Genomic DNA, 16,628 nt, shown 5'->3' with positions numbered 1-16,628 from the left:
ACGTGTCTATTCCGTTTCTACTATTCTACTTGCAATAAAAAGGACCGCGCCCTCTACACTGGTTTATACACCCAAAAATGCACAGATCTTGCTGCCTCCCAAATCTCGCGAGCTAGATGGATCTGCCTACCCACAGTACACGTGTATTTCGTAATGGCTCTTTCCACAAACCAGTGTCCACCCTCACGTGCTCACGTGTAGGCACGCGCCAACTATTTGCTTAAGCGCGGCGCGACTTGCTCATGCCTGCCGCGTGCTGTAGTCAATCAACTCCACAGCCTGGAAGGTGAGTTCGGCCTCGGAGCCTGAGCTGGCACCTTCTCATTCCTGAATGCCACGCCTCCCGCTCCTCCCGCCGGGACCGCTGCCTTCGATCACTTTATGAAGAGTAATAAAATCGGCTCCGCAGCACTGCTGGAATCTTCCCGATGCTCGGCTCGTCCAGTCTTGACGCGGCGGCGCGCGCAAACACGAAGACCAAACCATGCCCTTCCTTTTCAGCTACGTCTGCGACTTGCTGCAACGCCTTGATGACAACCGACTCGCCCGCTCCGGGGTGAAAAGCAACACAGCCATCATCGAGGAGTGGTTCAGAGGACATCACGGGCTCCTCTACCGCGACGACCATTGTAGCGCTCCTCTTCTTTCTGCCCTATTGCCCGAGAAGAGGATCGATCGGGTCTACTTCATCCGGGAAAAGAAGCTTCAAGCCATCATTGGCCGTGCCCTGGGCCTCGGCAGGTCTCGCATCGCCGAGCTGTCAAGGTGGACCACCCCCGAAGCAAGTGCCGACTTGGCGGATTGTGTCGAGAGTATTCTCAAGCAGACGGTATACTCTTCCCTCTGCCCACCACATCTTTCAACTCGGTAAATCTGACATTTGGACAGCCGAACCCCGTATCACCCGCCCACAGGCCGGTCACAGTGGAGGAGATTGACGAGGTCCTCCACAGCATCGCCGCTGCCTGCCGCTTTAGCTCGCCTTCCGTGCGCAGCTCGGCTGAGAATCGCCCAGCCGATAAGGAACTCTCCCTCGGAAGCCTGTACCAGCGACTTTCCGCCCGAGACGCCAAATGGCTCACTCGGCTGATCCTGAAGAACTATGAGCCCGTCGTGCTTGACCCGCGCGTTGTCTGTGCTAGCTACCACCCTCTGCTGCCAGCTATCTTGAAGGTTCAAGATGACTTGGCTGTCGCCGGCCGTATCCTCGACGCCCTAAAACGTGAGCGAACTGTCACGGGAACGAGCGAGCTCTCAGACTACCTGAAGCCCACCCTGGGAGTCAAGATAGGTCGCCAGACATGGCTCAAAGGGCGCAGTATCAAGCATTGCCTGTCCCTGGTCCAAGGCAGGATCAGTTGCGAGGAGAAGGTGGACGGAGAGTATTGTCAGATCCACATCGATCTCAGCAAAGGATATCATTGTATCCAGATCTTTTCAAAGAGCGGCAAGGATAGCACAAGGGACCGCATGGCCCTGCATGAGTATGCTCGCCTGACCCAGATGTCTGATCATGGCTCACTGACACAGGTTATGATAGTTCAATTCGAAAGTCCCTGCAGCTTGGACAACCATCATGTCCCTTGAAGCACAGCTGTATCCTGGAGGGCGAGCTTGTGGTCTACAGTGACAAGGATCAAAAGATTCTAGATTTCCACAAGATTAGAAAGCACGTCACGAGGTCTGGCTCCTTCTTGGGGACGGACAAAGACTCTCAAGCTCATCCCTGGGAACATCTCATGATAGTGTACTATGACCTGCTCATGGTGGACAATGAGTCTCTCCTGGCCGTCAAACACTCGGAAAGGTTTAAGCGCCTGGAGGGTCTCATCACCCCTGTTCCTGGTAGAGCTTCGTTAGTGAAGCGGGAACTCCTCGATTGCGACCGGCCTTCCGCCGCCTCTGACTTGCGCCGCGCTTTTGCCAAGTGCATCACAGCGCGCCGCGAAGGCCTTGTCCTCAAGGCTGATGACCCTTATTTTGATTTTGGCACCCTGCGGCGACCCTACAGCGGTTGTCCCATCAAACTCAAGAAAGAGTACATCGGCCACTTTGGGGACGTTGGCGACTTTGCCGTCGTCGGGGCGCGGTTCGATGCTGCGAAGGCGCGCACGTACAACATCCCCGGGCTCAAATGGACGCACTTTTACGTAGGCTGCCTGGAGAATAAAGACGAGGTGCAGCGGTTTGGGAAGAAACCTCATTTTGTCGTCACGAACGTCGTCGAACTGAATGCGGCGCAACTCACAGCCTTTGTTTCTTTCGTCAACCCGGAGGCCATCCGGCCAGAGGATAACTCGGCGATCTCTCTACGCATCGAACCCGGGCTTGATGGCGGAAAGCGCCCCTCGATGATCTTTTCCACGCCCCCGGTCTTCGATCTCCGCTGTTTCTCTTTTCACAAAGAGGGCAACACTGGTTTCTGGAGCCCAAGGTTTCCATCCGTCAGCAAGATTCATTACGACAGAACCTTCCACGACGCCATTTCGTTTGCAGAGCTGCAAGAAATGGCTGCAAAGGAGAAAGAGGCTCCTCCTCCTCCGGAGGACAGCCAGGAGCTATTGGGCTGGATTGCTGCTTTGGAAAATGCCGAGCCGAGGACTTCGAATGACGGTCCAAGCCAGTCGACCAACTTTACGGGCTCAGACTCCGCCACGCAATCCCCCCGTGCGTCCAGAGTTGTCGTCGAGGAACGGGCGTTCGCCGCTCGTATCTCGACAGCAGACCAAAGAGCCGATCCTGCAGGGCAGATCCGAGCTGCGACAGCGGGTGAGCAGTCGACTCTGCCGACATCAGCTGTCGCTCAAGGACCTGCGGCGCCAGCCTCCCCTCGATCTGACAGTCGAAACGGAGTTTCATTGGGCGCAAAGAGACGCTTCGAGTCGTCGACCCAGAATGACGATTCGGACAGGTACAAAATCCGAAAATGTTCTAGCCACCAGGGTGCCCCCGGGTCCCCTTCGCGTGAGAACGGCCAAGCCGACTCCTCGGCGAGCCAGCGGGAGACTCCCGGGGCCAGCCCGGAGAGCCCGTCACGCGGCGATGCTGGAGCAGTTTTGCCCGTTCTCGGACCATCGCGAAGCAGTGGGTCTCATCCACCCACAATGAGATCGTTGGCCGCCGGCTCGGTGCAGCAGGCCGATTCGGGTAGCAGACGTGATCCCGACCGGTCGCCCCTTCAAGTCTCTCCCTTGTTCCACGAAGCCCAGCCCCGATTCGTTTCCCCTTCGCTTCCCGCGAGTTCGCTAAAAAGCGGTGCTCCGAAAAGCGGAGGGGTAGGATGTCGGTCCTCTGAGCAGGCGTTCGAGGGGGCTACCCACAAAAGAAGCAACGAGACCAGTTTGGCCAAATGCCACTTCCTCGGCGACATGTGCAAGTTCCATACCTACTCCATCCTTCTCTCGCCATGCATCGCCAACTTTCCCTGGGTCACAGACGACCTGCTCTCCGGCCACGGCGTGTCGGAGTTCCTGCGTGACCCCAAAGACTGGCTTCGTTCCCAAGACGCAAGCGCCACCCCCGTCGGCACCTCGGCGTCGGCCCCCACTAGCATTAGCACGCCCAACACTCGCCGCAAGACAAAAATCGTCCTCGTCGACCGCCGGCGCAGGGAGGCCACCTTGGCTTTCCTGCAGTCCATCGAAGCGGCCCAACTGAAGCGCCGCAACGGGGAGCGCGAGTACGTGCCCGTCTACGACTGGAGGGTGCTTGAGGCCATCCGCGACGAGGAGAGAAAGTTGTACAACAACAAGTGGAAGCCTGAACGTCAGTTTGAACTGAACCATCACACAAGCATTTGGAGGCGGTTCTGGGTTGGGTTGGCTTAAGAAGGGCGCGAGGATCACCCTAACCCTTGGGTGGTCGTGGGTAGCTTTTTAACAGTTCTAACCGATGGTTCTAGGCCAAAGGATTCGGCAAGGATCGGCTTGGCTCAGGTCCTAACGTTATCGCGTGGGTCGGCCTTATCGAGGCGAAGATAACCGCGGGGCCGCTCATCAATCTCTTCCGTGCTTTGCGGGAGAGCCCATTGATTGCCAGAGTTTCGATTCTAGGAGCATAAAGCAGGCAGTAGGCATGGTCGCTGAACCTGTCTTTTTGAGGTTCTAGCGCAGCATCTCACGTCGAGCGGAGAGTGACTTGGTTTTTCTCGGATACCCATTCAGAGTCGAGGAGAGTCATACCACTGGCGAACTCCGGTGCAGGAGCCATGGAAGAGCGGCTGATCCTCATGGACAAATCCAGGCAGTCAATGCGGTCTTTCTTCCGCTAGATAGACGTCCCAAAGTCGTCGTGTTCCAGATCACTCTTATGTCCTGAATATGTACGTATATGCCCGCGCCCTTCACTTGAATATCACCTGGTCCCATGGTCCTTGTCCCCATGTCGCCGCGGGGGTGGGTCCTGAACTGGTTCTTCAAGGTAATTACTCACGTTCGCCGATTCGGGAGCCGAGCAAAATATTTGTCCCTTTGCCTCTCTTTCCCGTTCTCTCGTTTTCCGTGACTGAAACTGGGAGTGTCGGATTACCGCTCCCTCCAGAAAAGTTTGTTCGCTTCAGACCTTGAACTTGGGTCTGGTCTGGTTGTCAGTTTGTGGACTTTTTTTTCTTCCTCTTTGTCTTTTCGCCAAACGGAAGGAATTTCCCCACAATGACTCCAGACACCAAGTTGGAGGAGAGAGGACCGGGCAGCGACGCAGAACCGGACGCCGACCACGGCGCCGGTCCCGACGTGCGCGCCGGCCGGTGGGCTGGCCTCAAGAACATCCTCCACAAGGCCGTCACGTTTGGGCGGGTCGAGGTCCGCGGCATCACTCCGATTCCTGTCAAGGAGCGGACCGTCGAGAAGACGGTCAACGTCTTTACTCTGTGGTGGTCCATGAACACGAATATCCTGGGGTGAGTGCTCTGGCACTCGGAGTCGTAACCATATCAAGACTTTTTTTAGGGAAAAAAAAAAAGGCAAGAAAAATCACAGCTGACATGTTGTCTACTTAGCATCACCTTCGGCATGCTTGCCCCGGCGTACGGGCTCAACCTCAGGAATAGCGCCCTGGTCATCCTGTTCTTCACCTTGTTGACCACTCTTCTCCCGGCCTATCTCTCCACCTTGGGTCCCAAGATTGGCATGCGCCAGATGCTGCAGGCGCGGTACAGCTTTGGGTAGGCCACTCAGCACAACCATTAATATTCCTCTTTTGGACGCCCCTCGTTAATGAATGTTTCCTTGCAGCCGCTACCTCGTGTCAGTTCCGGTGCTGCTCAACCTCGCCACCCTGACCGGCTTCTGTGTCATCATGGCCGTCGTCGGCGGGCAGTGTCTCTCGTCCGTGGCCGACGGGAACCTCAGCGTGACGGTGGGCATCGTCATCACGGCCATCCTGACGCTGGGCATCTCCTTCTGCGGGTTCACCGTCCTGCACAACTACGAGCGCTACGCCTGGATCCCCGCCATCATCTCCATCGTCGTCGCCGTGGGCACCGGCGGCATGGAGCTCCGGAACCAGGTCTCCTACGACGCGCCCCCCTCGGCCGCGTCGGTGCTGTCGTTCGGCATGATCGTGGCCTCGTACATGGTCCCCTGGGCCTGCCTGGCTTCGGACTTCACGACCTACCTCAAGCCAGACACCTCTTCGTACGCCAGCCCCTCCCTTCCTCCTCCTCCTCCTCCTCCTCCTCTTCTTTCGTTCCCTCTTACTTTTGTCCTTACAACAACTTGTTGCATGGCTAACGCGCGCGTACGGGTTTCACGCACGGCAGCACCAAGATATTCACCTACTCCTACCTCGGCCTCGCGGTGCCGACGATCCTCCTCATGACGCTGGGGTCGGCGATCGGCAACGCCATCCCCAACGTGCCGCGCTGGCAGGCGGCGTACGACGAGACGCTGGTGGGCGGGGTGCTGGCGGCCATGCTGGCGCCGGCGGGGGGGTTCGGCAAGTTCCTCGTCGTGCTGCTCTCCTTCTCGCTGCTGGGCAACCTGGCGGCGACGTCGTACAGCGTGACGCTCAACCTGCAGCTGCTGGTGCCGGCGCTGGTCCGGGTGCCGCGCTACCTCTTCTCGGTCGTCTTCGCGGCCGTCGTCATCCCCGTGGCCATCCGCGCGGCCGGCGACTTCTTCGTCAACCTCGAGAACTTCGTCGCCCTCATCGGCTACTGGAGCTCCGCCTTCCTGGCCGTCGTGCTGGTCGAGCACTTTGCCTTCCGCGGCGGCGACTGTGCCGCCTACGAGGCCGACGCCTGGAACGACGCGAGGCGGCTGCCCTGGGGCGCGGCGGCGCTCGCGGCCGGCGCGCTGAGCTTCGGCCTTGTCGTGCCGAGCATGGCGCAGGTCTGGTGGACGGGGCCGATTGCCGAGACGACGGGCGACATTGGCTTCGAGCTGGCGTTTTTCGTCTCGGCCCTGTTGTATTTGCCCCTGAGGTGGCTCGAGAAGCGCTGGACGGGGAGGTAATTTACGTAACAGAAGGGAGGCAGTAAGTAGAAGGGTCATATAAGAAGAAACCTGTCAGAAGCGACTAAGCTCCGAGGACACTAGCCACGAGCGATACACGCTACTTTATATGCTCATCAGCGTACAGATCATCTCTTTTATCTATTTATATCATTCTTTCTCTCCTCGATAGATAGTTTAACAAGGTACTCTTTTTATTCGTTCCTTACTACTACTCTTAATACCTCCTATATATTTATTTAAGCTTATAACTATATTTAGTAGCTATAAGCCTAGTATCTTAACTAGTCCTTTATTAGAGGCGGTAGATTACGATAACGATAAGACGGATGACGCAGTTAAGTGGTCTGGCTGGTCCTTAAGATCAAGTGACCCCCCATTCTCCACTGTTCCTTCCATCTTCTCCTACCCCAACGCAGTCATCACTGTCTCCACATTGGCGCCTGGACCAAGTCAACTCCTGCTGCTTGCCTTCAGCTCTACTACAGTACTCCGTACTTTCATTGCACATTAACAAAAGAACTTTCTTTTTTTTCGCTATGGACACCACTGCTGGCGGCCAAGCCAGCAACGTCCGGGCTTCCTATCCCGCGAACGAGAGGAAGGATGTTCCGATCCCCCCTGGAATAACGGAAGCCGCCCGACAAGCGCGCGACGGGCAATTGCGGGAGGACAAGAAGCTCGGCGACCAAGCGGCCGAAAACCCGGAGCTCAACAAGGACACCGCCACTAGCGACCAAGCCAACCAAGACCAGGCTTCGCGTCTTCCGAGTGGTAGGCAGGGGGTTCGGATACCCCCCGGCATGACTGTAGAGACCTGGCTAGCAATCCGACGAGCGAACATCAAGCAATATTGGGAGGAGAAGAAACTCGCCGACGAAACAGCCAAGAATACAGAGCTCAACAAGAACATTACCATTAGCGACCAAACATACAGAAACACAAGGTTTAACAAGAATGTCAAATGTAATTCAACCAAGTCTTCTATATCATTGGCATCCTTAGATCTATACTAATTAACGTACTTAAATAGGGGCTGACATGTTCCATCCTACTCAGCCGTAAGAAGCTAGTATAGGTAGAACAAGTAGAGGTATTAACGTATCTCATACCCTTTTCGGCCACATCCCCTATTCGGCCACTCAATTCGCAAGCAAAAAATATGACAAATAGGAGACCTAGATCTCGTTTTATAGGAGATAGAGGCCTATAACTATCGTTACTATAAGGGACAGAGTAATCCCGGATAGTTGAACTGCTAAAATGGAATGGGCCGTGCGGGCAAGCGCGGGAGCTTGGCGTACTTACTGTGTAATGTCGGCGGGAGCAGCGCAAGCCAAGCGGCCCCGATCAGGTTGCGCCCAATCACTGCAAGCAGCTTGAGTGCTGCAACGCCCAAGTCGGAATGTGTTCACTTCACCATCCAAGCGGGTCGTTTGAAGCTGTGGCCTTGCTTCTTCGCGTCGTTTGCGAAACCCGAAAAATAGAACAACGATGAGCTCCTCCGCCACCCCGCCGATACTCCAAAGAAACCGATAGAGCTGCACCCGTCCTTTATCCATTTTCTTTTTTTTCTTCTTTTTTTTCTTTTTTTTTTGCGACCGAGGCCGCGGCAATGGCCCTCTCGCTTTCCCCGGCCAAGCTCGTGCTCCTGGCCGTGCACTGCACCGTCCACGGTGACGTCGACAGCCTGACCGCTCTCGCCGCCGGCCACGGCGCGGTCTTGAAGAAGGACCTGCTGCTGCGCATCCTGCTCACATTCCTACCCGAGACGCTCCCCTCCAGCCGCTACACCGATTTCGTCCGCCAGCTCGAGAGCGGCCTGTTTCCGGACACGGTCCCCGTCGAGGTCGACTGCAGCCCCGTCGAGCATCTTGCGGAGGACGATGCGGTGAAGAAGGTCAGGAGACTCCGATTGCTTCCTCTGGCGCTCCCGGACGCTCCCGAGAGCGCTTCCGAGGATGCGTTTACGCTGTTCTTGCTGCGCCGGTCGTACAAGGTGGACGAGGAGGCCGGCTTGCTCGACGAGCTCCCAGCGCTGCTGCTGCCTTTCATGGACCACTCGCCATGCGTCCGCACGCTGCTGGTTTCCACAATCCTGCCACTATTGAGGAGGAACTGCGAATACTACCCCCAGGAGCCGATCCCGTTCACCCTGCACAGCTTCCAGCACCTGCCAGACCGTGTGGCCGTGAGCTCGCTCCTCTCGCGGACTGGCAGCCACGACGCCGACATTTCCCTGGCTGGCCGGGACCTGAGGGGGTTGGTTGCCCCGTGGTTGTCCGGGGAGAAGAGGTGGAAGCAAGGGACACATGGTGCCGACTCATCGAGGAGCGCGGCCGAGGCGGACGACGATCTCTGCCCCGGGTGGGACGAGGTCCTCCGCTGGCTTATGACGAAGGCGTCGAAGAGCTGGAGGGTGGCCGTCAGCGCGATTCAGCAATGGGATGGCCCGGGAGATGCGGACCTTGGTGGCTGGGGCTCCGTCGAGTTCAGCGACAGCCAACGAGAATACTTGGAGGAGAGCTATGCCCGGGCGGCACTAGCATCCGCCTATCTAATCCCGGAAGCATCCCTGGAGGCTCTGGACGGCGCCTACACCATCGCTGCCAGGGTTGCTAACCTCCGTGCCCTCGATCCCGTCTCGCCTCTCGCCTCAGCCCTCGCGGTGTTGCCACCACTTACAGAACAGATTTCCGACGACATCTTGTCCCTCAAGAACACGGCCCAGATGCGCAACGACCTGCTTTCTCCGTCCAACCCGTTAACGTCACCAACCGACTCCTCCCTGGCTTTTCTGCAGGCCCTCGCTCTAAGCGCTCACATCCTCACCAAAGCTGGTTGTCCCTGCACGATACGGAGAGCCGGCGAGCTCGCGCTGCTCCGGGACGAGAGAGAGCAAAAGGCCGAAGCAGCCAAGCTTATCTACGCTATCGGTAGCACCGGGCCCAAGACGGACGATAGGTTCTGGATAAAGGCCAGGAATGAGATCCTATGGCTCCGAGACTGGGGCGCGGAGGATGGCTGGTCCCCTGAGGAAGCCGCCTGCGGCGTCTTCGGCCAGGTCAAGAAGGACTTCTTGGAGGTCGAGATTCTGAAGGCACTACTCTCCAATACTCGTAAGTTTCGCCTGCCGCTCTGGAGGGAAATCGGTGCTGACCAGCCTAGGATACACGCTCGCGCGGTCAATATATGAAGACGCACCGGACCAACCCCTGGACCGGGGCCTCTTGCAAGACACCATATACGCGACTGCAATGACTGCTTACGACAACGCCTCCAATCCCAATCGCACTCGCGGCGGGCTCAAGAAGTGCGACGAGATGTATGTTTCCCGGAAGTCAGGACGTTGTGTATTCCTCGAACTCACAACTTTGCAGAATTAAAGCATTTCCTAAGACTATCCAGCAATCCGACCCTCGAGCAAAGCGGATCGAGGCCCTCCTCCAAGCTACCCACTCTCTAAGCGGCTACCGCCTTGTCCTCAAACAAGGCGAGCCTTTCACTCCCGTCGTGCTGCGCGTTCATGCCGATCCTGTCTCCATCATCTCCAAGATTCTCGAGCAGAACCCAAGAAGCTATACCCAACTCCATGATCTCCTCTCCCTTGGCACCCACATGGTCAACGCTGGGCTCACCACCAAAACGCCCCTGACGTCGGAAAAGGACGTTGCCCGCCACCGCCTCTCGACCGAGCGTCGCATCACAGCCATGTGCATCAACGCGGCCCTTGCAGAAGACGACTTTGAGACCGCCTATTCCTACGTCGTCAACCGCATCGCCCCCGCAACTACCCCCAGCAGCAGCAGCAGCAGTAGTGATAGTAGTAGTAGTAGTAGTAGTAGTAACGCGACATGGGGCGACGACTATTCTTGGAAAGCCGCCCTCCAGGCAGGCAAGTATCGCCGCGGCCACAGAAGCAGCAGCAGCAGCACCACCACCACCACCACCACCACCACCCACCACCAGCGAACGCTCCCAAGCGGCGTAGGCAGCGGCGGTCTCTTCAGCAGCGCCAACGCCGACGTGCGCCACCTCGAGCAGCGCATCGAGTGCCTCGCCACCGCCCTCCGCGTCGCGCCCCCGCACACCCTGCAAGAGATCGTCAACGCGTTCCGCCGCGCCGAGGAGGAGCTCGAGGTCCTGGTGCGCGAGGAGCAGGAGAGGGAGGCCGAGTGGGACGCCCGCGGCGACCAACTCGGCAGCGGCGCCACCACCACCCTGCCGGGCGTGTTCGGTCGCCCCTCCCCCGCCTCCGCCTCCGCCGCCGCCGCCGCCGGGGACGAGGATGCCGCCCCCATGTCGCTGTTCGACCTCAGCCGCGCCAGCGTGCTGTCGGCCCAGCGGAACCTGTCGGCGCTGTCGGCCCTGCACCGGTCAACCGGCCTCGGCGCGCGCTTGGCTAGCGTCGGGAGTGGTCTAGGCGGCGGAAGAAGAAGAGGAGGAGGAGGAGGAGGAGCAGGGAGAAAAGCGAGCGAGGGCACAGGTGGTGGTGGTGGTGGTGGTGGTGGTGGTGATGCCGGTGATGGGAGGAGTAGCATGGACATGCCGCCGCTCTCGGCCACGGGGTCGACCACCTCGGCGGGGAGCGCCGACGAGGAGAAGAGGGTGCGCAAGAGAGATCAGCTGAGGGAGGCGGCCATGGGGACACTGGTGTCGGGGGTCGGGTGGCTGGTGGGGGCGCCGCCGCCCTCGCAGTTGAGAGATTAAGTTGTGTTGTGTGTGTGCTTCTGATGCAGCAGTGGACAGGTCGTATAACTAGGACTAAGCTCTGCCTGCCTACGCAATATATACCCCTCGATGGCAATGCATCATAATAAGACTTAAATGTCTTCTTCTTTCTCAAGTGACATGTTTCTCGTTGAAATGTTGGATTGTAACACGGACTCTCGCGCTACGGTAAGAGAGGGAGGGAAGGGAGTACGAGTGTGTCAAGATAACTCATCTTCTCTTGTTCTCCAACCGACATCTAACCTAACTAAGCCTGAGCAGTAAGTATGTAAACCATCCGGTACTGAACCGCAGCACCTCCCAAACTCCATCCCATTGCTAATCCCTTGCCCATTCCTGTGTAAGAATACAATACAGTATTATCCCCCCCCCACCCGTCTATGCGGCTCGACTTCCTCAGAAAACAAGATAAGGTTACCCTTATCAAGCTTGGCCTTCTTCGCTCCCGCTCAAAGATCAGGAGTCTGAATCGTCCGAGTCCCCATCTGGACCGAGCGGCGTCTTGTCGACATCATCCAACTCCTCCTCACCCTCACCGTCGCCCTCGCCCTCGCCTTCGCCTTCAGCTTCGCCTTCACCCTCATCTGCGTCGCCTTCTCCTAGACCCAGCAGCTCCTTTTCCATCTCGTCGAGCTCGTCGGCGTCGTCCATGGGCGTGTCTCCGTTCGTATCGGCTCGGTGCGAGCCGTTAGCCTGGCCGCGGCTGGTGCTGCTCTGCGCACGGCGGGCACGCGCGGCGACCTCGTTCTCGTCCTCCGTCTCGGCGGGGTCGACCATCTCCTTGGAAGGCGAGTTGCCACCCTCGCCCTCGCCCTCGCCCTCGCCCTCCTCCATCTCGTCGTCGTCGGCGTGGCGAGCGCCGTTGACCTTGGGCCGCTTGATCGGCGGGATGACTCCCAACTTGGGGCCGACATGGGTTTCCCAGCGGTCCAGTCGGCGCACGGCGCGGCGCAGTGCGGCAGCGTACGAGCTGACCTGCTCGCCAAAGTCGTCCCGCTCGTCTTTGAGCTGCGCTAGGCCGCCGTAGCCCCTCTCCCGCATGTGCTTGTTGCTGTCGCCATTTGTCACAGACGACCCGTGCTTACCGGAGGTATAAATCTCGTCGTCCTCACTATCCTCGAAGGGGTCCTGCATCTGGGAGAGCCGCGGGAGGGCGCGGAGGATAGCTCCCTCGGTGCGGCGACGCTTACGCGATTCGTGGTAGCTGCGGCGCACGCCTCGGTCGAGTATGTATTCGACACGCTGGGCGCGGTTGCGCTCGACGGCGAGTTGGTGGGCAGTTGGCGGGCGGGGTTTGCGCGCCACCACACCTTCGGCCGCCTTGTCGGCCGCGGGTGACGAGCCGTCGAAGACCTGATATTTGAGCGAGTGCGGCCCTCGTCGGCCGATGCTGCCAAAGATGCCGCTTTGCCGGCCGAAGCTGCGTGGTGGTGGGGTCGACCTCACGCTATCGAGGTCGCTCTCGTTCTTGGATGGCCGGATGCGTGGGAGAATGCCCGTCGTAGGGCCGACCTCGTCGCCGGCTGGGAAACCGCGTACACCACGGCCGCCCCGCTTGGTCTGGGTCTCGGCCATGAACTGCTGGTCCGCCTCAATGATCTTGGCGCGCATCTTCTGTTTGGCGTATCCGAACTCAATCTCCTCCGGAGTGTCGACGTTCTCCTGCGCCTCCTCCTCCTCGGTGAGAGCCTTCAGGCGGGGAACGCCCTGATTTGCGACACCGACGCCGTAATCGACACCGGGACCAAACGGGTTCTCTTCGCAGCCTTCCTCGGTGAAGTCGGACTCTAGATAGAACCACATGAGCCAGAGAAAGGCGCGAGCACGGCTCTCGCTGCTGTAGTTTGTCTTCATGATGAGGTCGTGAAACTCCTGACCCGGAGGGAAGTGCAGCTCTGCGATCTTGGCGGCGGACTGGCAGATGAGGAACAACAGATTGACCGGATTGGTACGCGGGACGTTCATTGCCTTGATCTCATCCAGCGACCCCGGTTCGGGCCGGTCGTCGGAGCCTCCCTTCAGAATGGACTTCAGTCTAGGGGCATCTTGCAGCTGCTTGTAGGCGTGCGGATCCTGGCGGGCTTGCAGGGACGGGATCGCATGGTAGGTGCGCAGCTGAGCGCGCATTTCGGGGAAGACTGCACGGCGGTCAGCATCGGCTCACTTGGCAAAACAAAGCCAGGCAGCAGAAAGAAGAAAAAAGGCAGACGCACAGTTGAGTGTGGTGTTCATGCGGCCGATGTTAACCAGGAGGCAGACCATGGCCATCCCCTTCGCGGCGTCGCGGTCACTAAGCAGCTTGTCGCGAAGGACCTTGCTGGTCTTGCTACTCCGGGACATGGTGTCGATGTAGAGGTCGGCAAAGCACTGAAGGCCAATCTTGTCCTTCTCGTAGCTGTTGGTGAAGACCTTTTGTTCATTGTCGAAGACGGCTTTGAGGAAGTCGTACTGAATGTCCTTTCGCCAGAGCGGTTCGCCGTCTTCTTTCTTGAGATGTCGAATCTTGCCGATGGGGTTGCTGTTGGGTCCGCCTCCATCGTCGCGACCGCGCTTCTTGCCGCGAGGCTGCTTCTCGGAAGGCTCTGGCGTCGCCATCATCCTCGTGTCATCGTCTTCGGTGACGGCGGTCATGAAGGATTTTTCGACGTGTGCGGGCGAACTAGGCGGTTCCATGTCGGACATCAAGGCCGCCGAGCTTGGGGTGGCCATGGCGAGAGGGATATACCCCGAACGGGGTCAGATGTGAATGGCGGGTGGTCGGGTGGTCTGGTGGTAGAGTGGTCCGGTCTGTACTGATTGGCGATTTGGCGATTTCCCGTGGCACGCTGATGTTCATCAAGAACAGGTGTGCCTGAACGAGGCGCACGGGGTGCACGGAATGCGCGAACGACCAAACAATTTCAAGCCTGGCGCCGTTGGGAAAACGACGATAAAAGAATTAAAAAAAGGAAAGAAAGAGTGAATTGCCGCCGGGGTGATGCGAACTTGGGTTGGCTGGTTTTGCGTTAAAACTAAGTGGGCGAGGAGGAATTTTGGGATGGAGAGGCGCGGATGCCTGCCGCAGCTTGGCTCGCAGTCGCCGAAGGCATCGCGTTTGGGGAGCTGTCGCCAGGCTGATCAAATTATCCCCGTTTGGCGATCAGGACTTGCTTGCAGGTGACGTGGGAGCGCGCAAGGGCCACCCAGTTGGTTCGTCAATCCAGTTGGCGGGCTGGATAACTATGGTATACAGAGTAGTTTGCGTATGCTGCCCAAGGGTATAAGCTCTAAGTGAGGGGTTGCATTTGGCGGGGCGAAGTTCCTTGGGGACGCTCGTTCCCCTCATTCCCCCTCATTCCTTCCCTATCACAGCATCAGGGAGGCGCAACGAACAAGTTCCGTAAGGTACCTTACATACGGAATATGGACTGTGCCTTCCACTGTGGCAGGACTGGTATATTTCTCCTGTGAGGTTCCCTGTTTCATAGAAATCCAGCTTTCTGCATAGGCAGTCTCAAACAATCATCTCAAGCAATCTGCTGCACATCTAACCTGGCCACTACTGCTCCAATGAGAGGCCTTTCCAAGTTATTTAATTATACTTTTACGTTATAACAACTGACTTGATCTCGAAATGTTTCCCGTACTTCTGTGAACCCCATTTTCTTGTCCGATCTTCGCTCCCCAACTTCATTACCCATCTTGTCTCGGCTTGGCAGCTCGGTTGACTCCTCACCGTGAAACGGGGAGCGCTATCTGTACTCGGCAGATTAAGCAGTCATTGCCGCGAATAACCTTTTTTTTTTTCAACCCGTCTTGTGCTTGTCTAGATTCCGGGCACCCCATCTAAGAACGGCAGCAAGTCGAGAATGGCGACAGCAGCAAAGATTCCCGTCATTGACCTCTCGGGCGACGACCAGACTCAGGTCGCCAAGGACCTGGTCGAGGCCGCCATCGAACATGGCTTCGTTTACATCAGAAACACTGGCAAGGACATACCGGTCGAGGCGATAGATGGAGCATTTGCGGTGGTATCTGGCCCATATTCTTTTCATGCATAACATGGTTGGCGCCATCCTATTTGCGCTGACGACTGCACAGTCGAAGAAGCTCTTCGACGCGCCCCTGAGCGAGAAGCAAGCATGCACGATCCAGAAGAACAACCGCGGTGTACGCGATTTACCACGGAAGGTTGTATTGTAATCTCACAGAGCAATATTGACGTTTTGGATGAACGCAGTGGTCGGCCATGAACTACGAAACGCTTGATCCGGCGAACCAGCGTGTAAGTTGTAGCTGGCCAGCCTCCTGTCCCCGTCTTATCTCGCGAGCGCCTCTGACTCTCTCCCTAGATAGGTGACTTCAAGGAGTGAGTAGTAGACCTGTGGTGCTGCCACCAAACGCGTTACGGGACCCTCCCTGTTCACGCAGCAACGCCAGGGCGTTCAACTTTGGCGAGTTCGTCGACGGGAAAGCGCAGCAGCCTATCCCGCCCACCATCGCGTCCGACGAGGCCCAGATCGGCGCCTTCCGCGACCTCTGCTACGCCCTCTCGCTCAAGCTCAATACCCTCCTCGGTATCGGCTTGCGCGTCTCGCCCCCGGACTTCTTCACCTCGGCCCACCTTCGCTCCCGCGGGGCCTCGGGTGCCATCCTGCGCTTCCTGCGCTACCCCCCGCGCAGCGCCATCCCCGAGCTCGCCCCGGGGGCCGACGACGTCCGCGCCGGAGCCCACTCCGACTACGGCTCGCTGACCCTGCTCTTCCGCCTGCGCGGCCAGCCCGGACTCGAGATCCTGCTGCGCGACGGCAAGACCTGGTCTCCCGTCCCCGTCGTCCCGCCCGGCACCGAGGACGACCCGGCCCCGCCCATGCTGATGAACATCGGCGACCTGCTATCATACTGGACGAACGGCCTGCTGCGGAGCACCGTCCACCGCGTCGTCTTCCCCTCCGGGGACTCCCCGGCCGGGCTGGAAGGGGAGGCGGACCACGGGCCGCGGTACTCGATCGCGTACTTCTGCCATCCCTTTGGCGGGACCGAGTTGGGTCCCGTGCCGAGCCAGCGGGTGAAGGAGTACAAGGGGGGCCTGGCGGAGGGGAATCCATATGCCGAGCGTAAGGTGATGACGGCGGATGAGCATCTGAGGATGAGGTATGCTCTTTTTGTTGCTGTTCCAAGTGCCATTGGTCATTTCCCGTTAGGGAATCTTTGTGCTGACACACGCGACAAGACTGGAGGCAAGCTATACGCAGTTGTACAAAGAGGGGAAGGCGTGATGACACATCAAGACCTGTCTCCTTACGATAGAGGTTGCTTCCAAACAAGCAGACTGTTCATCCTCAAACCCGAGGTCCCCTCGGCAAAACTACAGTGTTACATGGATCGTCACTTTCTGAGAATCACGAGACTTGAACGAATTGAACGGTTCAGGCCAGGATCTCCTACCCTATAACTAACAGACTC

The 16,628-nt window shown here is 58.2% G+C and overlaps 6 protein-coding genes across 6 annotated transcripts; 5 read left to right on the top strand and 1 right to left on the bottom strand.

Annotated features, from left to right (window-relative positions):
* The first annotated feature begins 343 nt into the window (after positions 1-343).
* On the top strand, positions 344-4,081 carry P884DRAFT_321697 (uncharacterized protein). The gene is made up of 3 exons (XM_069445411.1): positions 344-829; positions 889-1,484; positions 1,541-4,081. The coding sequence occupies exons 1-3, from the start codon at positions 485-487 to the stop codon at positions 3,825-3,827; spliced, it is 3,228 nt and encodes a 1,075-aa protein (XP_069299251.1). The 5' UTR covers positions 344-484; the 3' UTR covers positions 3,828-4,081.
* A 338-nt stretch (positions 4,082-4,419) lies between these two features.
* On the top strand, positions 4,420-6,640 carry P884DRAFT_257202 (permease for cytosine/purines, uracil, thiamine, allantoin-domain-containing protein). Its single transcript, XM_069441128.1, has 4 exons — positions 4,420-4,897; positions 4,997-5,161; positions 5,232-5,633; positions 5,759-6,640. The coding sequence occupies exons 1-4, from the start codon at positions 4,650-4,652 to the stop codon at positions 6,450-6,452; spliced, it is 1,509 nt and encodes a 502-aa protein (XP_069299250.1). The 5' UTR covers positions 4,420-4,649; the 3' UTR covers positions 6,453-6,640.
* A 221-nt stretch (positions 6,641-6,861) lies between these two features.
* P884DRAFT_220017 (uncharacterized protein) lies at positions 6,862-7,671 on the top strand. The gene is made up of 2 exons (XM_069439436.1): positions 6,862-7,418; positions 7,486-7,671. The coding sequence occupies exons 1-2, from the start codon at positions 6,992-6,994 to the stop codon at positions 7,515-7,517; spliced, it is 459 nt and encodes a 152-aa protein (XP_069299249.1). The 5' UTR covers positions 6,862-6,991; the 3' UTR covers positions 7,518-7,671.
* A 396-nt stretch (positions 7,672-8,067) lies between these two features.
* Positions 8,068-11,162, top strand: P884DRAFT_298199 (Sec39 domain-containing protein; the record flags this gene model as incomplete). The annotated part of the gene is made up of 3 exons (XM_069444582.1): positions 8,068-9,571; positions 9,621-9,777; positions 9,833-11,162. The coding sequence occupies 3 exons, from the start codon at positions 8,068-8,070 to the stop codon at positions 11,160-11,162; spliced, it is 2,991 nt and encodes a 996-aa protein (XP_069299248.1).
* A 158-nt stretch (positions 11,163-11,320) lies between these two features.
* Positions 11,321-14,361, bottom strand: P884DRAFT_283672 (uncharacterized protein). The gene is made up of 2 exons (XM_069443678.1): positions 13,397-14,361; positions 11,321-13,321 (listed from the first exon to the last, which is right to left on the bottom strand). The coding sequence occupies exons 1-2, from the start codon at positions 13,890-13,892 to the stop codon at positions 11,640-11,642; spliced, it is 2,178 nt and encodes a 725-aa protein (XP_069299247.1). The 5' UTR covers positions 13,893-14,361; the 3' UTR covers positions 11,321-11,639.
* Positions 14,362-14,594: 233 nt separating this feature from the next.
* On the top strand, positions 14,595-16,618 carry P884DRAFT_239593 (uncharacterized protein). Its single transcript, XM_069440144.1, has 6 exons — positions 14,595-15,193; positions 15,264-15,332; positions 15,403-15,447; positions 15,515-15,531; positions 15,603-16,316; positions 16,396-16,618. The coding sequence occupies exons 1-6, from the start codon at positions 15,032-15,034 to the stop codon at positions 16,439-16,441; spliced, it is 1,053 nt and encodes a 350-aa protein (XP_069299246.1). The 5' UTR covers positions 14,595-15,031; the 3' UTR covers positions 16,442-16,618.
* The last annotated feature ends 10 nt before the right edge of the window (positions 16,619-16,628 follow it).

The sequence above is a fragment of the Thermothelomyces heterothallicus genome, assembly GCF_042370625.1.
Source record: "Thermothelomyces heterothallicus CBS 202.75 unplaced genomic scaffold P884_scaffold_6, whole genome shotgun sequence".
Taxonomy (NCBI): domain Eukaryota; kingdom Fungi; phylum Ascomycota; class Sordariomycetes; order Sordariales; family Chaetomiaceae; genus Thermothelomyces; species Thermothelomyces heterothallicus.
Note: the sequence above shows the minus strand (reverse complement) of the source record. Positions and strands in the feature narration are given on the sequence as shown.